The 24,869-nt window shown below is 55.3% G+C and overlaps 1 protein-coding gene across 4 annotated transcripts in view; it reads left to right on the top strand.

The window, feature by feature from the left end:
• Positions 1-24,869, top strand: part of NOS3 (nitric oxide synthase 3) — a 105,097-nt gene that overhangs the window by 32,497 nt on the left and 47,731 nt on the right. For all 4 annotated transcript variants that reach the window (XR_003998260.1, XM_030546588.1, XM_030546587.1 and 1 more), the window contains exon 11: positions 21,946-22,019. Coding sequence is in view for 3 of the 4 variants with exons in the window: in XM_030546588.1 (XP_030402448.1) it covers positions 21,946-22,019 (74 nt within the window). In the remaining variant the exon portion in view is untranslated. The remainder of the gene's footprint in view (positions 1-21,945; positions 22,020-24,869) is intronic.

Here is a 24,869-nt window from a genome sequence, read left to right as displayed (position 1 = left end):
TCATCATATTGACATGGTACACCCAGTGGTGGTGCGCCCGGTTCGACAGCTCCACCACATAGTTTACCTCATTTAGTTGTTTGATAACCTTGAAGGGCCCTTCCCAGGCAGCCTGGAGTTTGTTTCTCCTCACGGGGATGAGAACCATCACCTGATCCCTGGTGGCGAAGGCACGGGCCCGCGCCGTGCGGTCATACCAGACCTTCTGCTTCCTCTGGGCTCGGCCCAGATTCTCCCTGGCCAGTCCCATGAGCTCGGCCAGTCTTTCCCGGAAGGTCAGGACATACTCCACCACTGACTCTCCATCGGGAGTGGCCTTCCCCTCCCATTTGTCTCTCATCAGGTCCAGGGTCCCTCTTATCCTTCTTCCATATAACAGTTCAAAAGGCGAAAGTCTGTTAGACTCCTGGGGCACTTCCGTGTATGCGAACAGCAGGTGAGGTAAGTACTTGTCCCAATCCTGCAGATGCTGGTTCATGAAGGTTTTCAGCATCATCTTTAGAGTTCCATCCACAAAGAGGGAACTTTCTGCAACTCGGGCTGGAACTCAGCGGCTTGAGAAGGGATGGGGACCTGCTCCCTCCCGCCTGCTGGGTCTGAGGCCACAGCCTCCCTGGGCCGTGTCCCTGGGCACTCACTCCCCTCCAGGGTAGGCCCATGTGCCTCCAGGGAGGCACCCTCCTCAATGTCAGGGCGTTGTGCCCCTCGCCAGCTCTGGCTATGGGTCATGACCAAGGCACCCTGGGGGTTGCTTGGCCAGTCCTCTACATCACCCCCCATCAACACCTCAATGAGGAAATGATGGTGCACCCCCACGTCCTTGGGGCCCTCCTTGGCCCCCCATTTCAGATATACCCTCACCACGGGCACCTTGAATGGGGTCCTGCTCACACCCGTCAGGGTCAGGTGGGTGTTGGGCACCATCCAATCTGGAGTCACCACCTCGGGCTGGGCCAGTGTCACCTCCGCGCCCATATCCTAGTATCCATTGACCTTCCTCCCATCCACCTCCAGGGGAACAAGGCACTCGGTCCACAGGGACAGCCCTGCACCCACCCTGTAAACCGAGAAACTTGATTCTGGGGCATCTAGCCCCCAAGAGAAGCTGGTCTGGGAAACTCCTCCCACCTGAGCCATTGGAAAGCTACCAGCCCCCCTTGCGTGGGAAGCCTGCCCCTCGTCCGGCTGGGTCCCTACCCAGTTAACCCAGTGTGGGTCCGGTCTGCTCAGTCTGTCCTTGAGCTTGGGGCACTGGGTCTGTATGTGGCCTTTCTGGCTACAGTAATAGCAGCCCATGTCCCATTGATCCCCTCGAGCCGATTGGTTGGTCCTGATGTTGGTTGTTCCCCTTGAGAGGGGATTCTCCAGGTTCCCCCTTCGGGGGGTCCCAGGGTGACTCTCTTTCTGCATCATGATGGGCTTATTCTTTTGGGACTCCTCCCTGCCACCCCTGACCAGCAGTCCACAAACTTGTCAGCCAGCTGCCCTGCATGTCGCGGGTCCTCTGGCTTTTTGTCCCCCAACTATATCCTCAGGTCGGCTGGGCACCGCTCATACAGTTGCTCCAATACAATCAGTTTAACCAGGTCCCCCTTCATCTGGGCCCCATCTGCCCACTTGTGGGCATATCCCTCCATTCGGAGGATCAGTTCCAGATATGTGACTCAGGGGGTTTTATGCTGACTCCAGAACTTTTTCTGGTGCTCCTCAGGAGTCAGCCCAGACTTGCATAGCAGCACCTTTTTTATAGTCTCCTGCCTCCCCCCGCTTCCATTCGGCTGTACAGCCCCACGGCTTTGGGGTCCAGTAAGGGGGCGAGAAACTGGAGCCTGTCTGCAGGGCATAGAGGTGCAGGGGGCCCACTCTATCAGGGGCTGGGGCAGAAGCAGCCAGGGAGGCGGTGGAAACCTGCAGCTAATTAGGGTGAAGCTCGTTAGGATCCGGACGGGAGGCAGCTGCTGGGGCTGCGGAGCTATAAGAAGCTGCCTAGCAGAGCAGAGGGGAGTCTCTTCTTGCCAAGCCAGGGAGGTGGACTGGCTCCCACGGATAGCCCCTAGACAGAGCAGTGCTGGGCAGGCTCAGGGGAGCGGAGGGGGTGCTCCGGTCTGTTACCTGCCAGGCTGCAGGCCCCTGCCAGAAAGGACCAAGAAGGTGCAAGAGCCAAAGGGGAAGGGACCAGGACGAATGGCGGACAAGGGGAGAGAAGGAGGGCAGAGATGCTGCCACTAGAGGGTCCCTGGTTCGGGATCCAGAGTAGTGGGTAGGCCTGGGTCCCCCCCTTGCACTGCACCTGGCTGCGGAGGAGTGTGGCCAATACAGACTGCAACTTGCCCTGAAGTGAGGGGCCAGACTTTGGGTTGTGGCTGGCCCCTGCAGCGGGTGCAAGCCACAGGACTGCTGGGACCCCCAGAAGGGGAGTGAGAAAGAAGTAGTGGGCACTGCCGGAGGGCAGCCTCCTGAAGACGACACCGCTGAGCAGGGGAGCAACGTGGGTCCAAAACAGCAGAGTAGGGCAGACAACAGGCAAGACATCACCTGCAGGGGGCACTCCTGAGCTGCGCTGAGCTAATCCCGGAGCAACCAGCAGGAGGCGCCGGTGGTGGTGAGTCTGAATCCATTACACAGGGTCAACCCTGTGCACCTCGCGAGCCGTCTCAAAGGCATCCAGGAAGTCATCCATGTCCTCCCCCTCCTTACGCTGGGCCAGGATGCACTTATCAAAGCTCTGCGCAGTCCTTGCTCCCCCCTCACTAACCACAGCTGGGGACCCGCTGCCCCTCAGCCTCGCCAGCTCCAGTTCATGCTGCTGCTGCTTTTCCCATTCTTCCCGCTCCCCCAGTTCATGCTGCCTCTGCTTTTCCCACTCCCCCAGTTCATGCTGCCATTGTTTCTCCTGATCCTCCAGCTCTTTCAGTTTTATCTCCCTCTCCTATTCCAGCCACCTCAGCTCAAGCGATGGGGAGCTATGCTGTGAGTATCCCCTGCTGGCCATGGGGGTCCAAGTGCCCCCAGGGTTTGCCAGCCTTCTTCCAGCGCCTCCCCCCACCATAGGTAGGAGGGGCCTTGGCAGCAGTCTGACCCCTCCCAGCTGGGACAGAGACCGGTGCCCACACTGCATCTGCCGGGCTGCCTCCCTCAGCAACGTAGATCAGCTCCTCCCAGCTGGGCAATCAGCAGTGCTTTGGTGGCCTTCTCTCTGCACAGCCCCGTCTGCTTCCACAGCTCTACAATGTCCCTCTTAAGGAGATGGTTCATAGTCTCCCTGCTGGTCCCTAGTTGTCATGTGCTCTCAGTTCCCCAAGGTTTTCAGGAAGAACCTGTGCCAGTCCGTCTCCAGGGCATCACCTCTCTTCCAGGGTCAAGCCACAGACTCCTCTGCCCCCGGAACTGCTCACCAGGGGGACCCCATTGCTACAAGAGTCCTTCTCGCAGAGCACACACTCCCAGGGGTTAAGTGCAGCTCCTCCACCTCCTGAAACCGCTCCTCTCTGAGCCTTCAGCACGCCTGGTTCATGTTACTCCCCTTTCATTTTACTGCTCCCCAGTCACTTACTGCAGGAAGCGCCATCCACAGGGTGCAGTACATCCCACCGCTGGCACCAGATGTCACGTAGTGTGTGGGAGTCGGGGCCCTGCATCCTCACTTCCTGCGATTCACCGTGACTCTCAGCCAGCCAGTAGAACAGAAGGTTTATTAGACGGCAAGAACACAGTCCAAAACAGAGCTTGTAGGTACAGAAAACAGGACCCCTCAGTCAGGTCCCTCTTGGGGGGTGGGGAGCCCAGACCCTGGTTCTGGGCCTCCGTCTGTTTCCCCAGCCAGCTCCAAACTGAAACGTCCTCCAGCAGCCTCCCCCAGCCCCCCCCCGGCTCCTCCCGCCCAGCTCCTCCCCCAGCCTTTGTCCAGTTTCCCAGGCAGAAGGTGTCACCTGGCCCCAACCCCTTCCTGGGCTCAGGTTACGCAGGGCAGCCGCCATCCTTTACGAGCTGGCCGCCAAGTATCATTGCTCAGTGAAGTCACCCCCTTATTTCCCATCCACATCTAGTATTAATGCAGACAGTAAACTAGTAAAACTCTCATGCAACATTCCCAGGTTAATACTCCTGTGTGATGGTGCTGCCCGTGGGAGTCAGCTGAGGTCACTCAATCAGGGTGAACTGCAAACAGACCGGAGCAGACAAACCCCAGACACTGGTGGATCTTCCAATACTTAGATTTACCAACCAGCACAAAACAGCTTCTATAGTACCTCACTGGTTACTCAGAAGCAGGGCCGGCACTTACATTTAGGAGACCTAGGCGGTCGCCTAGTGCACCAGGATTTGGGGGCGGCATTTTGCCGCCTTTGGCGGCAATTTGGCGGTGGGGAGGTCTTTCCGCGCTCCAGGTCTTTGGCGGCAGTTCTGCGGCGGGTCCTTCACTCACTCTGGGACCCGCTGCCGACGTGCCCTGAAGACCGGGAGTCACGGAAGGACCCCCCTGCCACAGAATTGCCGCCAACGACTGGGAGCGCGGAAGGACCCCCGCCTAGGGCGCCAAAAACCCTGGCACCGCTCCTGCTCAGAAGTCCAAACAACGCAGTTCCCTTAAAGTTCCTAGCCAAAGTTATAGCAATAGACAAGACTTGTTTGCTCACATCCCAAGCCCTGAGAAAACACCTCCCCTTCTGCCTCTACCAGTGCTGGCTGTATTTCAAAGGTCTAGTCATTTAGTATCTTCCTAACCAGTCTCTAAAGTTCGGCCATGGGTCAGGTCAGCCTGTGAGTTAATTAACTCTTTCTGGCCCTGTATCCTTCAATGAGATATTAGATCAGACTCATAACGTCACACTCCCAACGCAAAATTGCTGCAGGAAGGGATGATGTAAACATCCCTGACTGCATCCCAAGGGCTCCCCATTCTGGGTTCTGTCTCACTACAGCTTGTACAGAGTTAGAAGCCGTACCAATGTATAACAGAAATGGTTTACCAAAAAGTCCTGTTCAGTAACATAATTGAATCATTTTACAACCTCAAGGTAAAACTTGGTTAGAACAATAGTGGACTGGATCTGCTCTTGCAGCAGGATTCCTGTATGTCTCACGCGATCTTGCCAAGAGCTAAAGGACATAGCTACTTTATCCATACAAGCTCTGGCAAATGGTTGGAACCCAATTAACATCAAGTCAATGTAGCTATTAATGTTGTTCATAGTACAGGAATCTTGGCATTTAGCCATGAAAGCAATTTGATAGTGTGCCTCAGTTTCCCTTTTTATACAGCACATCAGGCCTGGAATGTCCTTTCTCCTCTGAAAAGTTCTAATACTGTTTACAGGCATTAGCAGTGCAACATCAGCATTACAAGACCTTTTAACATAAGGTGTGTTCTTATGTATCACTTTCAACATGTTCAAGGGATTTTTCAAAAGATTAGGCACATTGTACATTTTTACAATTTTTGGTAATAGCGACACATTGGTTCCAAAATCACCATTAGCAATAACAACAAATTCATTCATAGAATCTCAGGGTTGGAAGGGACCTCAGGAGGTATCTAGTCCAACCCCCTGCTCAAAGCAGGACCAATCCCCAACTAAATCATCCCAGCCAGGGCTTTTCAAGCCTGACCTTAAAAACCTCTAAGGAAGGAGATTCCACCACCTCCCTAGGGAACCCATTCCAGTGCTTCACCACCCTCCTAGTGAAATAGTGTTTCCTAATATCCAACCTAGACCTCCACCACTGCAACTTGAGACCATTACTCCTTGTTCTGTCATCAGGTACCACTGAGAACAAGTGTCCATCTACAATCCTGTTTGTCATGCCACACCTTTGGCTCAATACCGTTGGGGTTTGGGCCTTTTAGAGTTACCCTGTGGCTTTCCTTTGCAAAGGTAAGTTCTCTCTTTCCTCCTTGTCCTGAAGGATCAAACCCTGATTTCTCTTGCTTAACAGAATTCACTGGCTGATGGGGGGGCTCTCTGTGCTAACAGCTATTAGCAAATCTATCTTCTCCCTGCCAGCCAGGTAATTTGCATCAACATAAACACTAACAGCCAGAAATTTTCTGTTGTGAATGGATCCACTGACTTTCCTTTTGAAAGATCCAGTGTGGGGAGCTTAGAGAAGCTCTCAGATGGAGTAGAAGCTGTTAAGAAAGTTGAGCAGCCCCATAACCGCGTGGCTGGGTTTGGCCAGCTTGTTGGGAAGACAATGGTGTTGGAACAGGAATGTCTCCATGCTGATTCTGTGGGTGAGGATGCAGGGGAGAGCAAGCAAACTCTCACCCTCAGACCCTTTGGATTCGTGTGGTATCTCTGTAAGATAGAGTCCAGCCTGGGAATTGGTAGCAGCTGAAAATTTAAAAGCTAAGAGCTGAAACTTCCTTGATTAACTCACATTCACACCCTTCAGTTGTAGCAAACTGCTTGCACAGATTACCATGAGGATCTTTTTTCCGAGGAGCTTTTCTAAGCAACAATTTGCCCCCACAGAAATTCTGCCCTTACCCTCTTTACCTAGGGCTTGCTCTAAAGGAACACTTTCCTGAGCAACAACAGACTCTGGGTTTTACTCATATCCAGGATCAGCTTTGGCCCATCAGGTGGATTCCTACACAATCCCCTTTCAGGCAAACTCATAGACTCACTAGATAAAAGGTTAGAGGTACTTTCCTTCTCTCTGCAACGTTCCTCATAGTCACGGGCAACCTGCAAGTTGTCAGGCTCAACACACACAAGTTTAGGAGTCATTTCCTCCTTGTGGCAAGTTTCCACACCATCAATAGGTAACACAATCAAATCACTTTCATGCTCTCCTTATGCCCTGGCTAGGGTATCACCCTGATCAGACAGAGTTGCTACACTATTTTCCAACCACACATTAGCAACTGGCAAACTATAAGCACCAGAATTGTCTGGCCTCTGGGATTTTGCTAGGACACTAACTGGATGCACCCTAGTCACAGGGCCATTCTCCCCAGCAGACACAGACAGGACTATTCCTTTCCTGGACTTTAGTTGTATCCAAAACCAACTCTGAGACCACTGCACTATTTTCAACCCTCCCAGGCTGAGAGGCACCTTCTGTCTGCTCCACAGACAAAGAAGAGCCAGAGACACCTTCTCCTTCCCCAGACACGCAGCTCGGGATTTCACTTCCCTTGTCCCAGCACACAGGGCTGTTCACAGACAACTGCTTGGAGACCGGGGTAGCTCCCTCCATAGGCAAGTCAATACCCCTGACAGACACAGGCACATCCCCTTCACTGTCACATTTCTCCACACAGGAAACAGGTAAGGGACAGGGACACTCATCTTCCACTGTCCCTGTCTTCCCAAATTGCTGACTAGACCAAGCCAGCAGCTCACCAGGCTACCTAGGGTCCTCCCAACTTCCCCTACCAGGCACATGGCCACTCCCAACAGATACCTGCTGCTCTTCTCACTACACTGAGCTACTTTCAGCAAATCACAGTCACCTTTTTCAGGTTCCCTTTTACAAACTGAACCAGCCAACAACCTATCACCCATCCCAAATCTACCCTTTCTTCCCTCAGTTCGGCTTCAACCTGACCATCCACTTGAATCTGCTCCTGAGAAACACCTTCCTGACCAATGAGATCTTTCTGCTTTTTATCTAATTCCAGATTCTGAGACATTAGACAGACATTCAGAAACTCCATTCACAGACACACAGCTCTTCTCCTCAGACAAACATTTGGAGAAACCCTCCCCAGGCAAATCATTGCCCATAACAGACACAGGTGTAAGATTATTCCTGTCCTGTGACTGGCTCCCTGGACTGAACAAAGCTTGAGCATCTTCCCCAATCAAAAGCTCCTTAGGCAATAACGTCCTTACCCCAGCTATCACTGCGTGCCGAGCACTGTTCCATTCGAGGTGGAGTCTGGCTACAGGCCCACGGACAGTAAAACATTCACACTCTGATTTGGTAAATAATCTTCCTCTTTGACCAGATCTGATTAACAAGAGTGATGTTAGAAGCCATAATTAGCCTAAACAGCTTTTACCATTGACCTTTACACTCTCTATGAATTTGCCATGACCACTCCCATACATAGCACTGGCACAATTTATGGGGCCACCTTCTACTGAACCCACAGTAACAGCATTGACATAAAAGGTGGCCGTGTTGGGGTACATTTGATTACACCAGACAACTGCTCAGAGTTATACCAGATACCAACATTGTTACAAACTGGACTTTCAAGAGGATACAATTTCTGCTGTTCTTCCCTGGCTTTTTTGACGTGGAGCTGAAGTCTGGCAGTTTCTTGTCACATCTGGCGAACCCTCCTCAGCAACCAGCAGCTCCATGTGCCCCTTACAAGCTCTTTCTTCTCTCATCAGCCTCCTTCTTTCCTTTATCAGCTTCTTTCTCCCTCTCAGCAGCTTCTCTCTCCAATTCAGCTATTTTTTGCCTTTCCGGCAATCGAAGATCTGCTAGTTTCTGTTCATGCTCCAGTTGCAGTTTATTTGCTGCCTTTTTTATTCGAATTGCTTCTGCATCTTCTGTAGCCTCAGGTAAGGGCTGTGCTCCTGCCTCCTGATCACTGGCCATTAACAGCTCTCTCAGTTCTTGATTGGTAGCTTTCTTTCTAAAGCTTATCCCCTTTTCTGAACACAAATCTTTTTTATCAAGACCCTCATATGCTCTTTGCTCATCCATTGCAACTGCTCTTTAACCAACAAACTCTCAATACCAAAATTCCAATTTGGATAGCATGGGGTTCTGACCCAAAGCTTAATTGACCTGGTTCTGTGGATCCTTGAATGACTACACCACTGTGCCGGTGCTGCCCGTGGGAGCCAGCTGAGGTCACTCCATCAAGGTGAACTGCAAACAAAACAGGGCAGACAAGTCCCAAACGCTGGTGGTTATTCCAATACTTAGATTTACCAACCAGCCTGTGACGTTGCGGTTCTGGCGGGACCCAACTGAGAGTGCCAATTCAGGACCAATTGCTCAAACAGGGCAGTCACAGCCATAGGCTGGGGTTTTTCCACCTCTAAGGCAAACCAAACCAGCCAGACGAAAATGACTTCAGGTTTCACCCCACTGGCTAACCACAAGTCACACAAGCAATTTCCTTAGACACACCAGTCTCCCAGTATCACCACCAGTGCCACCCGTCCTGGGATGAATGGTTATGAAAACCAACACCCCAGTAAAAGAAAAAGGTTCTCTCGATCCCAAAGGACCAAGCCCCAGAGCCAGGTCAATATACACATCAGATCTTACCCACAAATCACGCTGTTGCCAATCCTTTAGAATTTAAAATCTAGAGGTTTATTGATAAAGGGAAAAAGATAGAGATGAGAGCTAGAATTGGTTAAATGGAATCAATTCCATACAGTGATGGCAAAGTTCTTAGTTCAGGCTTGTAGCAGTGATGGAGTAAACTGCAGGCGCAAATCAAGTCTCTGGAGAACATCCCCCGCTGGGATGGGTCATTCAGTCCCCTGTGCAGAGCTTCAGCTTGTAGCAAAATCCCTTCAGAGGTAAGAAGCAGGATTGAAGACCAGATGGAGATGAGGCAATAGCCTTTTATAGACTTTTCCAGGTGTAAGAACCTCTTTGTCCTTACTGTGGAAAATTACAGCAAAATGGAGTCTGGAGTCACATGGGCAAGTCCCTGCATACTTTGCTGAGTTACAAGGTGCATCTGCCTTCTCTCCATGGGTTAATTCTGTAGCTGATGGTCCTTAATGGGCCATCAAGCAGGCTAGTCAGAACTAACACCAACTTGTCTGGGATCTTTCCCAGTAACACAACACAAGTTTGCAATACAGACAGCATACAGCCAATATTCATAACTTAAACTACCAAAATGCTACAGACATACAGACAGCATAATCATAACCAGTAATCCGTAACCTGGTCTTAGACACCTTATATGACCCCCTTTACATAAGATTTGGTGCCACTACAGGACCTTGGTTGCAACCCATGTTCTATATGGTCCCAGTTTATATCAATAACGTCACACAGACCCAAACAGCTTCTATAGGACCTCACTGGTTACTCAGAGTCCAAACAACACAGTTCCCTTAAAGTGCCCAGCCTCAGGCCTCCATCCAGACACACCTGTCAGATATGATGATGAACATAAGAACGGCCATACCGGGTCAGACCAAAGGTCCATCTAGCCCAGTATCTGTCTACCGACAGTGGCCAGTGCCAGGTGCCCCAGAGGGAGTGAACCTAACAGGCAATGATCAAGTGATCTCTCTCCTGCCATCCATCTCCACCCTCTGACAAACAGAGGCTAGGGACACCATTCCTTACCCATCCTGGATAATAGCCATTTATGGATTTAGTGTCACGGAGTCCCCGGGCGATGCTCTGGAACTGCTCCCCACCAAGCCAGGCAGGACTTTGGGGAGCCTCCTCTCCCTTGGAGCAGGCTTGTTCAGGGCAAGAAGCTCACACGGCTTCACCTCCTGGGTCTCTCCTTGGAGCATTCAGCATCCTCTGCCCCTCCGTGCGCTTCCCACAGCGAGTCCACCCCAGCGGGGTCCTGGGACAGCCACAGGGTCCTGCCTGCCCACGTCGCAGTCAGACGTAACTCTCAGCCAGCCAGTAACACAGAGGTTTATTCGATGACAGGAACAGGGTCTAAAACAGAGCTTGTAGATACAGCGAACCGGACCCCTCGGCTGGGTCCATTCTGGGGGGCAGTAAGCCAGACCCCCAGGTCTGCCCTCCACCCTTGACCCCAGCCAGCTCCAGACTAACAACCCCTTCCAGCCCCTCCTCTCTGCTCAGCCCCTTTCCCGGGCCAGGAGGTCACCTGATCCCTTTGTCTCCAACACCTTCAGCTGGCACCTTTGCAGAGGAGGGGCCCAGGCCATCAGTTGCTAGGAGACAGAGTGTCAGGCATTTAGGTGCACTGGCCCTTTGCTCTGCCAGATACTTAAGAACTGCCATGGGGACACTGAGGCACCAACACAGTATTCAGAGAAAACATTAAGAACTTTCCCAGTTCGTCACATCTCTCCCCCCTTCAAGACCGAACTGAGCGAGGTGACTCCAGCCAGTGACCTGGGGAAGTTCGAACCCACCAAGGTTCCCATGGATGCCCCAGCATCTCTCCCATCCCTTGGTGTGAGTTACACCAGGACAGTCCAGTCTTACGCCCTCCCTTAGGTCGGGTGTGCTTGATGGCACTCGCAGGCCGCATGTGGGAAGGTTTATGCAGCCCACACCCTTTGCCACCCCAGTACCCCTGGGGTTCAAGCTGGGATTGGGTCTTTTCCCAGCACTCTGGTCTGTGATTCGGGCTCCCTTGGTTAAGAGCCCCCATCTTGGCCTTTGCCAGCTCTGGGCTTGGGCAGCCGCTTCCCAAGGGCTGTAAAATGGCTGGATCCCATCTAAAGCCAGCATGTCCCTGATCTCTCTCTCCAGGTTCTGGGCTGCTTTCCCAGTGACTCTGAATGGGGAACACCTGATGGGGAGATTGTCTCCCACCTCAGGGAAGAGATCCCCCAGGGGGTCTTCCCCCTTCTCCATCCAATCCTCCCTCTTCAGGTCCAGGGGTGCCCTCACTCTCCTCCCATCCAGCAGCTCGAAAGGGAAGAACCCCGTGGATTCCTGGGGCACCACCAGCTGCCTCCCGATTCCCCCCAGTTCTACTTCCCCTTGGGGAGCCCATTCCCGGTACAGGAATCCCTTCTCCTGCAGGACTCTGTCCCTGCAGCCTTCCCAAGGGGGTTTGCAGCGCTGTGGCCAGCAAGTTCTCTCAGCTTCTCCAAGGAGGGATCCTTCTGCAGCTCGGTCTGGGATTCAGCTGCTGGGGCAGGGAGTGGGACCTGCTCCCTCTCGCTGGCTGGGCCTGGGGTCACAGCCCCCCTGAGCCCTGTCCCTGGTAGCTCCCTCCCTGCTGTGTAATCACTTCCCAGCAGCACGTCTGGACCAGGCACACCTGTTTGGCAGCTGACCTGCCCTGCCCGGGTGTCCCCGCACTCAGCTGCGATCTCAGCTCCCCCCGTGCTCAGCGCTGCCCTTGCTGTCCCAGTGGGGCCAGGCAGCGAGCTCTCTGCTCTGGTCCCAGCATCAGAGCCAGCGTGAGCCCCCTCTCCGGTGTGCAGGGGGGCGGGGAGCATCTCTCCCTCCCACTCAGCCCCAGGGGGCTGGTTACAGGTAGGCAGGTATCCTGAGCCCTGCAGCCCCTCCCCCCTGCCAGCCAGGTCATTTGCATTTTCACTGACCATTTCCATCCTAGCCAATTGGTTCCCTGGATTTGAATTCAAACCCTCGGCCGTTACAGGAGCAGGGCCTGGATCCTGTCCCATGGGGAGACAGTCACCCCCTAACAGGGCCTCCCAGCCGATATCCTGGAGAACCCCAACTACCAGCCAGCCCGACCCCTCCTGGGTCTGCACAGGGATCTGGGCCATAGGCAGGGCGAGGGGCTTCACCCCAGGGAACTTCACCCAGGTCCCACAGTCCCTCAGCATCCGGGGCTGCACCACCACAGTTCTCTCTGTCCCAGGGTCTCGCCCCCGCAGGCGTGTTTCCCCACTGACCCCTGGGCAGCCCCCTATGTCTCTCTGCTCCACCATCACCAGTCCACGCTGCTGCTGCTGCTCCTGCTGCTCCTGCAGCTTTTCCTCGGGCTCTTGCTTTCTCTCACGGTCCTCTCGCTCTCTCGGGCTCTGCTCCCATCCCATCCGTCTCCAATCTCCTGATGGGGAACCCAGTCGTGAAGACCCTCATCTGATTGGGGACCAGACTCCCGGGGATGCCTGGCTGATGCTCCAGCTGCTCTCAGATCCTCTTGTAGCCCCATCTGGGTCAGCAATCTGCTCCTCAAAGCGGTCCTTCTCCTCCGACTGCACGATTAACTGTGCCTTGGTGAATTTCCCCATGCGTAACCCTCTCTTTGTGCACAGGATCACAATGTCCTTCTCAAGGAGATGGTGATAGGCCATCACTTCACCGTTCCCAAGTGGCTCTGGACTCACAGGCCTGTGTGCTCTTGGCTCCCCCATGGTTTCCAGGAAGAACCCCTGGTGTGCCAGCCCTTCTTGTGATCACCACCTCTTTGCCAGGGTCGAGCTGCAGACTCCTCCGCCCCTGGGACTGCTCCTGCAATCCCCAGGGGAACCCTGCTACTGCAAAATCCTTCTCTCTCCCAGGGTCGAGTGGCAAGCTCCTCCGCCCCTGAGACTGCTCGCTGCAGTCCTCAGGGGGACCCTGTTATTCCAACAGTCCTTCTCGCTGGTCACACACTCCCAGAGGTTAACTGCCCCCTGAAACCGTCCCTCTCTGAGCCTTCAGCACGCCTGGTCCTCATTATCCCTCCTTTGTTTTACTGCTCCCCAGTCACTTACTGCAAGCAGCGCCATTCACGGGGTGCAGTACGTCCCGCCGCTGCCACCAGTTGTCACGGAGTCACTGGGCGATGCTCTGGAACTGCACCCCACCAAGCCAGTCAGGACTTTGGGGAGCCTCCTCTCCCTTGGAGCAGACTTGTTCAGGACAAGAAGCTCACACGTCTTCACCTCCTGGGTCTCTCCTTGGAGCATTCAGCATCCTCTGCCCCTCCGTGCGCTTCCCACAGCGAGTCCGCCCCAGCGGGGTCCTGAGGAAGCCACCGGGTTCTGCACCCCCACTTTGCAGTCAGACGTGAGTCTCAGCCAGCCAGTAACACAGAGGTTTATTCGATGACAGGAACAGGGTCTAAAACAGAGCTTGTAGATACAGCGAACCGGACCCTTTGGCTGGGTCCATTCTGAGGGGCAGTGAACCAGACCCCCACATCTGCACTTCACTCCTCGACCCCAGCCAGCTCCAGACTAACAACCCCCCCAGCCCCTCCTCTCTGCTCAGCCCCTTTCCCGGGCCAGGAGGTCACCTGATCCCTTTGTCTCCAACACCTTCAGCTGGCACCTTTGCAGAGGAGGGGCCCAGGCCATCAGTTGCTAGGAGACAGAGTGTCAGGCATTTAGGTGCACTGGCCCTTTGCTCTGCCAGATACTTAAGAACTGCCATGGGGACACTGAGGCACCAACACAGTATTCAGAGAAAACATTAAGAACTTTCCCAGTTCGTCACACTTAGTCATCATGAATTTATCCAGTTCCCTTTTAAACATTGTTATAGTCCCAGCCTTCACAACCTTCTCAGGTAAGGAGTTCCACAAGTTGTCGGTGCACTGTGTGAAGAAGAAGGGAGGGGAGGAATAGCTCAGTGGTTTGAGCATTGGCCTGCTAAACCCAGAGGTGTGAGTTCAATCCTTCAGGGGGCCACTTAGGGATCTGGGGCAAAAATCAGTACTTGGTCCTGCTAGTGAAGGCAGGGGGCTGGACTCAATGACCTTTCAAGGTCCCTTCCAGTTCTAAGAGATTGGTATATCTCCAATTATTATTATAAATGAATAGGGAAAACTGAGGCACCCACACAGTATTCAGAGAAAACTTTAAGAACATTCCCACTTCATCACAGGGGGGGGGTCTCCCCCCCTTTTCATGTTAACTGGGGAATGCCACAATCTCCGGGCTTCAAGATTTGCCAAGACTGCATGCCTAAAAGTGACCCCCACACACCCCTCCTGTTTCCGCTGTCTGGGTGAGGGTCACCAAAGAGACCTGTTGGGAATTCTGACCAAGAACCCTTTAAGAGAGGGAGCAGTGGCTTAAAATCCTCATGGAGGCAGCTGTCCGACCTCAGTTAGATCCGGGTACCAGGGATCCTGCTCCTTGCATGTCTCCTTCGGCATGGAGCCTGCTGGTGCCATCTTCAAGAGATCCAGCAACGAAGAAAGACACTGCTGAGGAGGCAGGGCACCATCATGGAGCCTCTCAGGGGCATTCCAGCCTTCGGCACCAGTCCCAGTCACCAGCACAGAAGAAGAAGAAGACGGAAAGAGGCCGATCTCCCTTGGCAAGACCCAGGGACCAGCCAACAGTGAAACCTCAGTCGGGCCACTGCTCGGGAACTCAGAATGGGGCTACATCTACTCCTGCCCAAGCGAGGCAGTCGAGCCCGGACCCATCGCGCTCGCCGAACACCTTGGAGCACCTGCTGCTCCCGTCCATCCCGGAGGCTTTCGAAGCAGTGCAGGACCTGCTGAGACTCGTGGTGCTGTTCTCGCCCCCGAGGCAGGCTCTATGCTGGCACCCCGTTCAGTCTAAGGGAAAGCTAGCGACAATGTCACGCCGATCACTGTCACCTTGGCACCCCCCGATGCCAGCGCCTCCATCCAGGGAGTGCAGTGGGTCCCCAGGCTCCCGACACTACGTCGAGAGATGCAATGCCACCCTGGTCCTCCTATTCAGACTCATACCGCTTGGACTATAGCAGGAGCAGAAGGTCCAGATCACAGCACCACAGGGCGTCCCACCCAACACAGTGGCCCTCAGAATGACTGAACCCGGCTCAGTGGCTCTTTTGGACTCCATGGGCTTTCAGTCAAGGCCAGGGCTGGAGCCAGGGGTCCCATTTGGGAGCTGCATCAGTGGCGTCTGCAATGTTTGTCCCACCACAACGAGCGACTGAGGCAGTACCTCCAGCGTCAACGCGGTCAGCCATGGCATCATCACCGACATTGGCACCAACCGCGGCGCTGCCCTCGACGACACCTGCAGCACCGGAGGTGTCAGCAGCTCAGACTGCTTCTATGGTGCCAGCTGCGCCTTCGGCACCAACAACGGTGCTGGCACCAGCATCAACGCTGGCTGCAGTCACAGGCGCCGACTCTGTGGGTGCTCCAGGCCCGGAGCACCCACGGGGAAAAATTGGTGGGTGGTCAGGACCCCCCGGCAGCTCCCCATGGCCCCGCTCCCCTGCCCCAGCTCACCTCCGTCTCCGCCTACGCCTCCACTGCGAGCGCCGGTGTGTCCTGCTTCTCCCACACACACACAGAGTTTGCGCTGCAAAACAGCTGTTTCATGCAGCAAGCGCTGGGAGGGAGGGGGGAGTTGGAGGAATGCGGTGCGCTGGGGGAAGAGGCGGAGCTGGGGTGGGGATTTGGGGAGGGCTCCAGGAGGGGCGGGGAGGGGGTGGAGTCGAGGCCAAAAGTTGGTGTCTGTGGCTGCCATGGTATCCATGAGGACCCCAGTGCAGATGCTACACCAGGAGTCCACGCCAGCACCGGCGCGGGATCCAACATGACCACCAATACCAGCACCCTTCGTGGCACTGGGACCAGGCCAACCAACCACAGTTCCCCCTGGGGTCACGAGATCCCGCGGGTGGGGATGGTAGAGAGCAACCACCTCCTTTGGTGGCCTCCTCCTTGTCTGCACCAGATGAGGCGCTGGCGGGCGCTTCCATAGCCCCAGCTCTGGAAGACTCCAGTGTGTTGCAGCAGCTGCTGTGCCGAGTCGCCCAGGGTCTGGGTATTAAGGCGGAGGAAGTAGTAGATGATGCAGACCCTATGATGGACATCCTGGCTCCCTCCGGCCCTGCCCATATCACCTTACCGCTGATAAAGACAATCACAGACATGACCAAGACTCTGTGGCAGACCCCGGCCTCGCTGCCACCCATTGCCAAGCGAACAAACGCCAGTACTTTGTGCCCTCCAGGGGTTATGAGCACCTCTACTCCTACCCCAGTCTGACTCACTGGTGGTGGACACTGCTAACCAGTGGGAGAGGCAAGGCTTTCAGGGCCCTTCCCCCAAGAATAAGGACACTAAAAAGCTAGACCTATTCAGGCGAAAGGTGAACTCAACGGGGGACTGCAACTCTGAATATCAAACCAACAGGCCATCAGCAGCAGATACCTACAATACCTGCCTGGCAATAGCTAACTTCACAGAGTTGGTCCCCTTGGGGTCCCGTGCCAAATTTTCAGCTTTGGTTGAGGAGGGGAGACTAACTCCAGGGTGTCCCTGCAGGTAGCACTTGATGGGGCAGATGCTGCCACCAGGGTTATGGCCATGGGAAGGGGCTCATGACTCCAGGTTTCTGGGCTCCCCTATGAGGCCCAGCAGACCATACAAGACCTGCCTTTTGAGGATGAGACTTTTTTTTTTTTTGAGAAAATAGACAAGAAGCTGAACAGCCTAAAGCACTCCAGAGCCACCCTCAGGTCCTGGGCCTCTACACACTGAACGCAGCGGAGACCCTTCCGTCTGCAGCCTCCTCAGCAGTTTGGTCACCAGAACCTCCAGGACGGGTCCAGAAGGAGAAACAGGACAGGCAGGAGAAGGCCGCATCAACCCTCTGGCCAGGGCTCAGGACAACCCAAGCCATCTTCAGGGCCCAAACCAGTCTTTGAAGGCACGGTCGAGGACGGTGTACCACACCAAAGACTGGATCCACCCTGCCTTACCTTCTTGTCCCGACTATCCCCTTTCTTCTGTGCATGGTCACGTATCACCTCAGACTGCTGGGTGCTCCACATGGTAGAGAGGGGATACTCCATCCAATTCTGTGCCTTCCCACCCTTCCACACCCCTTCCCTATCCCTCTTCAGGGATGCTTCTCATGAGCAGTTCCTTATCCAGGAGGTGCTGTCGCTCCTTTCACTAGGGGCAGTGGAGGAGAGTCTCAGGAGTACAGGGGCAAGGGCTTCTATTCCCAGTATTTCCTAATACCGAAAGCCGAAGGTGGCCTCAGTCCCGTCCACGATCCTGTTGAATTCCTGCAGGTCCAGAAGAAACTCAAGTTCCGTGTGGTCTTATTGGCCTCCATGATCCTCTCACTGGATCCAGCAGACTGCTATGCCACCCTCAACTTGAAGGACGTGTACTTTCATATCGCGATCACCCAGCCCCACAGGAAGTACCTCAGGTTTGTGGTGAACAACACCCACTACTAATTTACAGTTCTCCCATTTGGCCTGTCAGCACCTTGTATTTTCACCAAGTGCATGGCAGTTGTCGCTGCGTTTCTGTGCAGGCACCAAGTACAGGTGTTTCCGTACCTCGATGACTGGCTCATCAAGGGCTGCTCCAAGACCCAAGTAGAAGGTCAGGTCAGATTCATCAGAGCCACCTTTGACAACTTGGGTCTCCTTCTTAACAAAGCAAAATCGATTCTGTCCCTGGTCCAGAGGATAGAAATTATAGGGGCAATATTGGACTTGTCCTAGGCCAGGGCATACCTGCTGCAAGCGAGGCTTCAGGCCCTGACCAATATCATTAGAGGCCTCAGACAGTTTCCCACCACCACAGCAAGAAACTACCTGAAGCTTCTCAGACACATGGCTGCCTGTACCGACATGGTGCAGCATGCCAGGCTCAGGCTTCGACCTCTTCAGTCATGGCTTGCGTCAGTGTACCACCCGGCCAGGGACAGCCCCCACCCCCCACCCCCGGTCTGTGACTCCCTCCTATGGTGGCTTGACCCTCAGGAGGTGTGCTCAGGCATTACCCTTCACCAGTCCGTAGCTGTCTCTGTCACTGGTGATGGACGCATCAGACTTGGGCTGGGGAGCACATCTAGGAGACCACAGGACTCAAGGTCTCTGGTCTCAGGCAGATCTGGCTCTCCACATCAATGTCAGAGAGCTGAGCGTGGTGCATCTGACATGCCAGACCTTCCGAGCACACTTAACGGGACAATATGTATCAGTCGTGATGGACAAAACCACAGCAATGTTCTGTATCGGGGGTAGGAAACCTATGGCACGTGTGCTGAAGGCGGCACGCGAGCTGATTTTCAGTGGCACTCACACTGCCTGGGTCCTGGTTGGGGGCTCTGCATTTTAAATGAAGCTTCTTAAACATTTTAAAAACCTTATTTACTTTACACACAACAATAGTTTAGTTTATATATTATAGACTTACAGTGAGAGAGACCTTCTAAAAATGTTAAAATGTATGACTGGCACGTGAAACCTTAAATCAGAGTGACTAAACGAAGACTCAGCATAGCACTGCTGAAAGGTTCCAACCCCTGTTCTATATCAACAAACGGGTTGCACACTCCTCACCCCTCTGCCAGGAATTCCTCATGCTGTGGGACTTCTGTGTAGAACATTTAATACACGTGCAAGCATCATACCTCCCCAGGGTACAGAACGCACTAGTGGACCACCTCAGCAGGTTGTTTCATGGCCATGAGCGGTCCCTCCACCTGGCCATCACAATTTCAATCTTCCAGAGGTAGGGATTTCCCCAGATAGACCTATTCGTCACGTGATACAATGACGTGCCAGCAGTTCTGCTCCTTCCAAAATCACAGCCCGGGCTCCAGTGCGGACGCGTTCCTCCTCCCTTGGGGATGTTGTCTCCTATACGCCTTTCTGCCAATACTGCTCATTCACAAGGTGCTCCTCAAGATCCAGAGGGAATGCGCTCAGGTCATATTGATACCACCAGCTTGGCCCTGTCAGCACTTGTACACATCTCTCCTAGACATGTCTGTGGAAGCCCTGATCACCCTGCCGCTCTTCCCGGACCTTCTAACACAAGATCATGGTCGTCTTCAACATCCAAACCTCGAGTTGCTTCACCTCACAGTGTGGAAGTTCCATGGTTGAACCCAATGGAGCTTTCCTGTTCAGACCAAGTTTGACAGGTCCTCCATGGCAGCAGAAAACCATCTAAGAGAGACACATACCTCGCCAAGTGGGTGAGATTTTCAGTCTGGTCAGCGCAGCATCATTTGTGCCCGACACTAGCTTCAGTGCAGCTTATTTTGGACTACCTCCTACATCTGAAGCGGCAGGGGCTTTTGTTATCGTCAATAAGGGTGCACTTAGCTGCCATTTTGGCCTTTCACCCTGGCAAGGAGGGCCTTTCTGTGTTTGCTAACCTGACGGTCAGCCTGTTCTTAAAAGGGCTCGACAGGCCTATACCCTAACATCCGTCAGCGTGTCCTGATCTGGGACTTCAACCTGGTCCTGTCTAGACTCACGGGATCCTCCTTTGAGCCTTTGGCGATGTGCTCCCTGCTGTACCTCTCTTACAGGGTGGCGATCCTGGTGGCGATAACCTTGGCCAGGAGAGTGTCTGAACTCAAGGCCCTAACCTCAGAACCCCCTTATACTATGTTCTATAAGGATAAGGTGCAGGTCAGGTCTCCTGCTTTCCTCCCAAAGGTGGTATCACAGTTTCACATTAATCAGGACAGCTTTCTCCCGGTGTTCTACCCTAAGCCACATTCTAGCAGCAGGGAGCAGAGACTCCACTCACTAGATATCCACAGCGTGCTAGCTTTCTACATTGAGAAAACGAAGCAGAAAATCAGTCTAGCTGTTCGTGGCGGTGGCAGACAGAATGGAAAGGCCTACCCATGTTGTCACAAGGCATTTCGTCATGGATTACACCCTGCATTCGCAAGTGCTAAAACCTGGCAGGGGTTCTTGCACCCCCAATCACTGCATACTCCACCTTCAACAGCATTCCTGGCTCAGGTTCCTGTGACGAAGTGGGACTGTTCTTAATGTTTCCTATGAATACTGTGTGGGTGCCTCAGTTTCCCCTATGCATTTCTTAAGTCTCTAGGTGGTGGGCCAGTGCAAATAAATGTCTGACACTCTGTCTCCTGGCAACTAATGGCCGGAGCCCTTCTCCCCCTGCAAGGGGATGCTAAAGATGTGGGAGGACAAAGGAATCAGGTGACCTCCTGGCCCGGGAAAGAGACAAAGCCCAGAAAGGAGGGGCGGGGGGTTAATCACTTTGGGGCTGGCTGGGGATGAGGAGTGGGGGCAGACGTGGGGGGTCTTGCTCACTGCCCCCCAGAATGGACCCGGCTGAGGGGTCCCGTTCTCTGTACCTACAAGCTCTGTTTTAGACCGTGTTCCTGTCATCGAATAAACCTCTGTGTTACTGGCTGGCTGAGAGTCACGTCTGACTGCAAAGTGGGGGTGCAGGACCCTGTGGCTTCCCCAGGACCCCACCTGGGTGGACTCACTGTGGGAAGCGCACGGAGGGGCAGAGAATGCTGAATGCTCCAAGGAGAGACCCAGGAGGTGAAACCGTGTGAGCTTTTTGCCCTGAACAAGTCTGCTCCAAGGGAGAGGAGGCTCCCCAAAGTCCTGACTGGCTTGGTGGGGACTCCGTGACAGTTCCCACTCAGGAAATCTGCAGAGCGGCAACGTGTCCCCCATCCACACTTTTACCACGTGCTGTGCGATTACGCAGCAGGCCAGAGATGATGCCGCCTTTGGACGAGCCGTGCTCCAATCAGTGGACGACTCTGGCCCCACCTCCTGAACTTGGGCTTGTGACTCACGTGACTGGAATTGACATGAACAAGCACTCTAGAGTGAGTGGTGGAAAAAGCCGATTACTCACCTTCCCGTAACGGTTGTTCCTCCAGATGTGTTGTTCACGTCCATTCCAATACCCACCCTCCCACCCCTCAGTCGGAGCAGCCGGCAAGAAGGGCTGGAGGGTCGGCAGGACCCTATTTTGGGCGCGACTCCAGAGGGCGCCCAGGCCGACTGACGGTTGCTGCTTAGGGGGAATCTTGCGGCTGGCGTGCCGGCGGTGCACACGGCTGATTGGAATGGACATGGCGAACACATCTCGAAGAACAGCAGTTACAGGACCTGAGTAAGTGTTGTTTCTAAGGTAAGAAGGAGCTCGTTTGAATTCCCTGTATTCTACAGGTGTTAAGGCTGAAATGTAACCACAGAACGGCTTGATGTTAATGAACAGGCAGGTTCACTACAGCGTTAAAGACTTGTATATGGGGGCCCCACAAAATCGAATAGCCCGGGGCCCACAGGAGAGTTAAACTGGCCCTGCCTGGATCGTCCCTCCCCACAGGGACTGCCCCACCCACCAGGATCACCCCTCCCCCAGTGCCCCCCAGTGCCATCCAAGGGACACCCTCTCCTTCCCAGGCAGCCCCACGCAGGTCCAGCCCCCCAGCAGGAGCTCCCCCCAGCACCTCCTTGGGTGCTGCACAGCCAGCCACTTCCCATCCTCCTGTGCAGTGGAGCTGGCCGGTCCCAGGCCCTGGTGGGCTGCATGGCCACTCCCCGTCCCCTCCCCACGGCTGCCCGGGGCTGACCTGGCTGGTTCCTTTGCAGCCGGACGCCTGGAAGGTTTATACCTCGAAGGGCACCAGCATCACCAGGAAGAAAACCTTCAAAGAAGTGGCCAAGTAGGTGCCAGGCTGGTCCCGTGATGGGGGTGGGGAGAGGGGTGAGGTGGGAGGAGCATGAGGGGTGGGGGGGTAGCGGGTGGGGAGGGTAAGGGCACTATGAGCGGACGAGGGGGGGACCATGAGCAGGGGGTGGGGTGGGGGAGTGATGGCCCTAAGAAAGGGCAGAGCCCATCCCCTCAGAACTCCCCTTCTCAGTCCCAGGACCTCGCTCTGCCCCTACCCCCATCCCACCCACCCCTCGGGCCGTAGATAGGCATGTCTGGGCGTGGCAGGACCAGCAGTATGCGCAGAGGCATGTCTGGGCATGGCAGGAGCAGCAGGGCATGAATCGGCGTGTCTGGGCATGGCAGGACCAGCAAGGCGTGGAGACGCGTGTCCAGACATGGTAGGAGCAGCAGAGCATGGATAGGCATGTCCAGGCATGGCAGGAGCAGCAGGGTATGGATAGGTGGATCTGGACGTGGCAGGACTAGCAAAGTGTGAAGACGCATGTCCAGGTGTGGCAGGAGCAGCAGGGTGTGCATAGGCATGTCTGGGTGTGACAGGAGCAGCAGGGTGTGCATAGGCGTGTCTGGGTGTGACAGGAGCAGCAGGGTGTGGAGATGCATGTCCAGGCATGGCAGGAGCAGCAGGGTATGGATAGGTGGATCTGGACGTGGCAGGACTAGCAAAGTGTGAAGACGCATGTCCAGGTGTGGCAGGAGCAGCAGGGTGTGCATAGGCGTCTCTGGGTGTGACAGGAGCAGCAGGGTGTGCATAGGCGTGTCTGGGTGTGACAGGAGCAGCAGGGTGTGGAGATGCATGTCCAGGCGTGGCAGGAGCAGCAGGGTGTGGATAGGTGGGTCTAGACGTGGCAGGACTAGCAAGGTATGAAGAGGCGTGTCCAGGCATGGCAGGAGCAGCAGGGCATGAATAGGAGTATATGGATGTGGCAGGACTAGCAAGGTGTGAAGACGCATTTCCAGGCGTGGCAGGAGCACCTGGGCATGGATAGGCATGTCTGGGCGTGGCGGGACTGGCAGGGTATGGAGATGCGTATCTGGGTGTGGCAGGAGCAGCAGGGCATGGATAGGCTTGTCTGGGCGTGACAGGACTGGCAGGGTGTGGAGATGCATGTCTGGGTGTGGCAGGAGCAGCAGGGCGTGGATAGGCATGTCTGGGTGTGGCAGGAGCAGCAGGGCGTGGATAGCCGTGTCTGGGCGTGACAGGACTGGCAGGGTGTGGAGATGCATGTCTGCGTGTGGCAGGAGCAGCAGGGCATGGATAGGCGTCTGGGCGTGACAGGACTGGCAGGGTGTGGAGATGCATGTCTGCATGTGGCAGGAGCAGCAGGGCGTGGATAGGCATGTCTGGGTGTGGCAGGAGCAGCAGGGCGTGGATAGCCGTGTCTAGGCGTGACAGGACTGGCAGGGTGTGGAGATGCGTGTCTGGGTGTGGCAGGAGCAGCAGGGCGTGGATAGCCGTGTCTGGGCTTGACAGGACTGGCAGGGTGTGGAGATGCATGTCTGGGTGTGGCAGGAGCAGCAGGGCGTGGATAGCCGTGTCTGGGTGTGGCAGGAGCAGCAGGGCGTGGATAGGCATGTCTGGGTGTGGCAGGAGCAGCAGGGCGTGGATAGCCGTGTCTGGGCATGACAGGACTGGCAGGGTGTGGAGATGTGTGTCCGGGTGTGGCAGGAGCAGCAGGGCTTGGATAGGCATGTCTGGGTGTGGCAGGAGCAGCAGGGCGTGGATAGCCATGTCTGGGCGTGACAGGACTGGCAGGGTGTGGAGATGCGTGTCTGGGTGTGGCAGGAGCAACAGGGCGTGGATAGCCGTGTCTGGGCGTGACAGGACTGGCAGGGTGTGGAGATGCGTGTCTGCGTGTGGCAGGAGCAGCAGGGCGTGGATAGCCGTGTCTGGGCATGACAGGACTGGCAGGGTGTGGAGATGCGTGTCCGGGTGTGGCAGGAGCAGCAGGGCATGGATAGGCATGTCTGGGTGTGGCAGGAGCAGCAGGGTGTGGATAACCATGTCTGGGCATGACAGGACTGGCAGGGTGTGGAGATGCGTGTCTGGGTGTGGCAGGAGCAGCAGGGCGTGGATAGCCGTGTCTGGGCATGACAGGACTGGCAGGGTGTGGAGATGCGTGTCTGGGTGTGGCAGGAGCAGCAGGGCGTGGATAGCCGTGTCTGGGCATGACAGGACTGGCAGGGTGTGGAGATGCGTGTCTGGGTGTGGCAGGAGCAGCAGGGCGTGGATAGCCGTGTCTGGGCGTGACAGGACTGGCAGGGTGTGGAGATGTGTGTCCGGGTGTGGCAGGAGCAGCAGGGCGTGGATAGGCATGTCTGGGTGTGGCAGGAGCAGCAGGGCATGGATAGCTGTGTCTGGGCGTGACAGGACTGGCAGGGTGTGGAGATGCGTGTCTGGGTGTGGCAGGAGCAGCAGGGCGTGGATAGCCGTGTCTGGGCTTGACAGGACTGGCAGGGTGTGGAGATGCGTGTCTGGGTGTGGCAGGAGCAGCAGGGCGTGGATAGCCGTGTCTGGGCATGACAGGACTGGCAGGGTGTGGAGATGCATGTCTGGGCATGGCAGGAGCAGCAGGGCATGTCGTGTCTGGGCATGGCCAGCTGCTTAGAAGTGCCAGGAGCTGCAGCATCCCTGACCCCTATGAGTGGGCATAGCGGGGGTTTGGGGCGGTGGAGAGAGCAGCTGGGGGGCTGACAGAGGCCTTGGCCAGCTCTGCCCAGGCCAAGCTATAGCAGAGGCACTGAGGCCGTATCCTGCCCCATCGTTGTCTCCTCCCCTCACCCCGCGGCTTGTAGCCATAGGACCCGGCTGCCCGGGCACTGCCCTGGCCAGCTCAGACCA

Source organism: Gopherus evgoodei, unplaced genomic scaffold, assembly GCF_007399415.2.
Source record: "Gopherus evgoodei ecotype Sinaloan lineage unplaced genomic scaffold, rGopEvg1_v1.p scaffold_47_arrow_ctg1, whole genome shotgun sequence".
Classification (NCBI taxonomy): domain Eukaryota; kingdom Metazoa; phylum Chordata; order Testudines; family Testudinidae; genus Gopherus; species Gopherus evgoodei.
The sequence above is the reverse complement of the archived record's forward strand: the minus strand, read 5'-3'. Positions and strand labels throughout refer to the sequence as shown.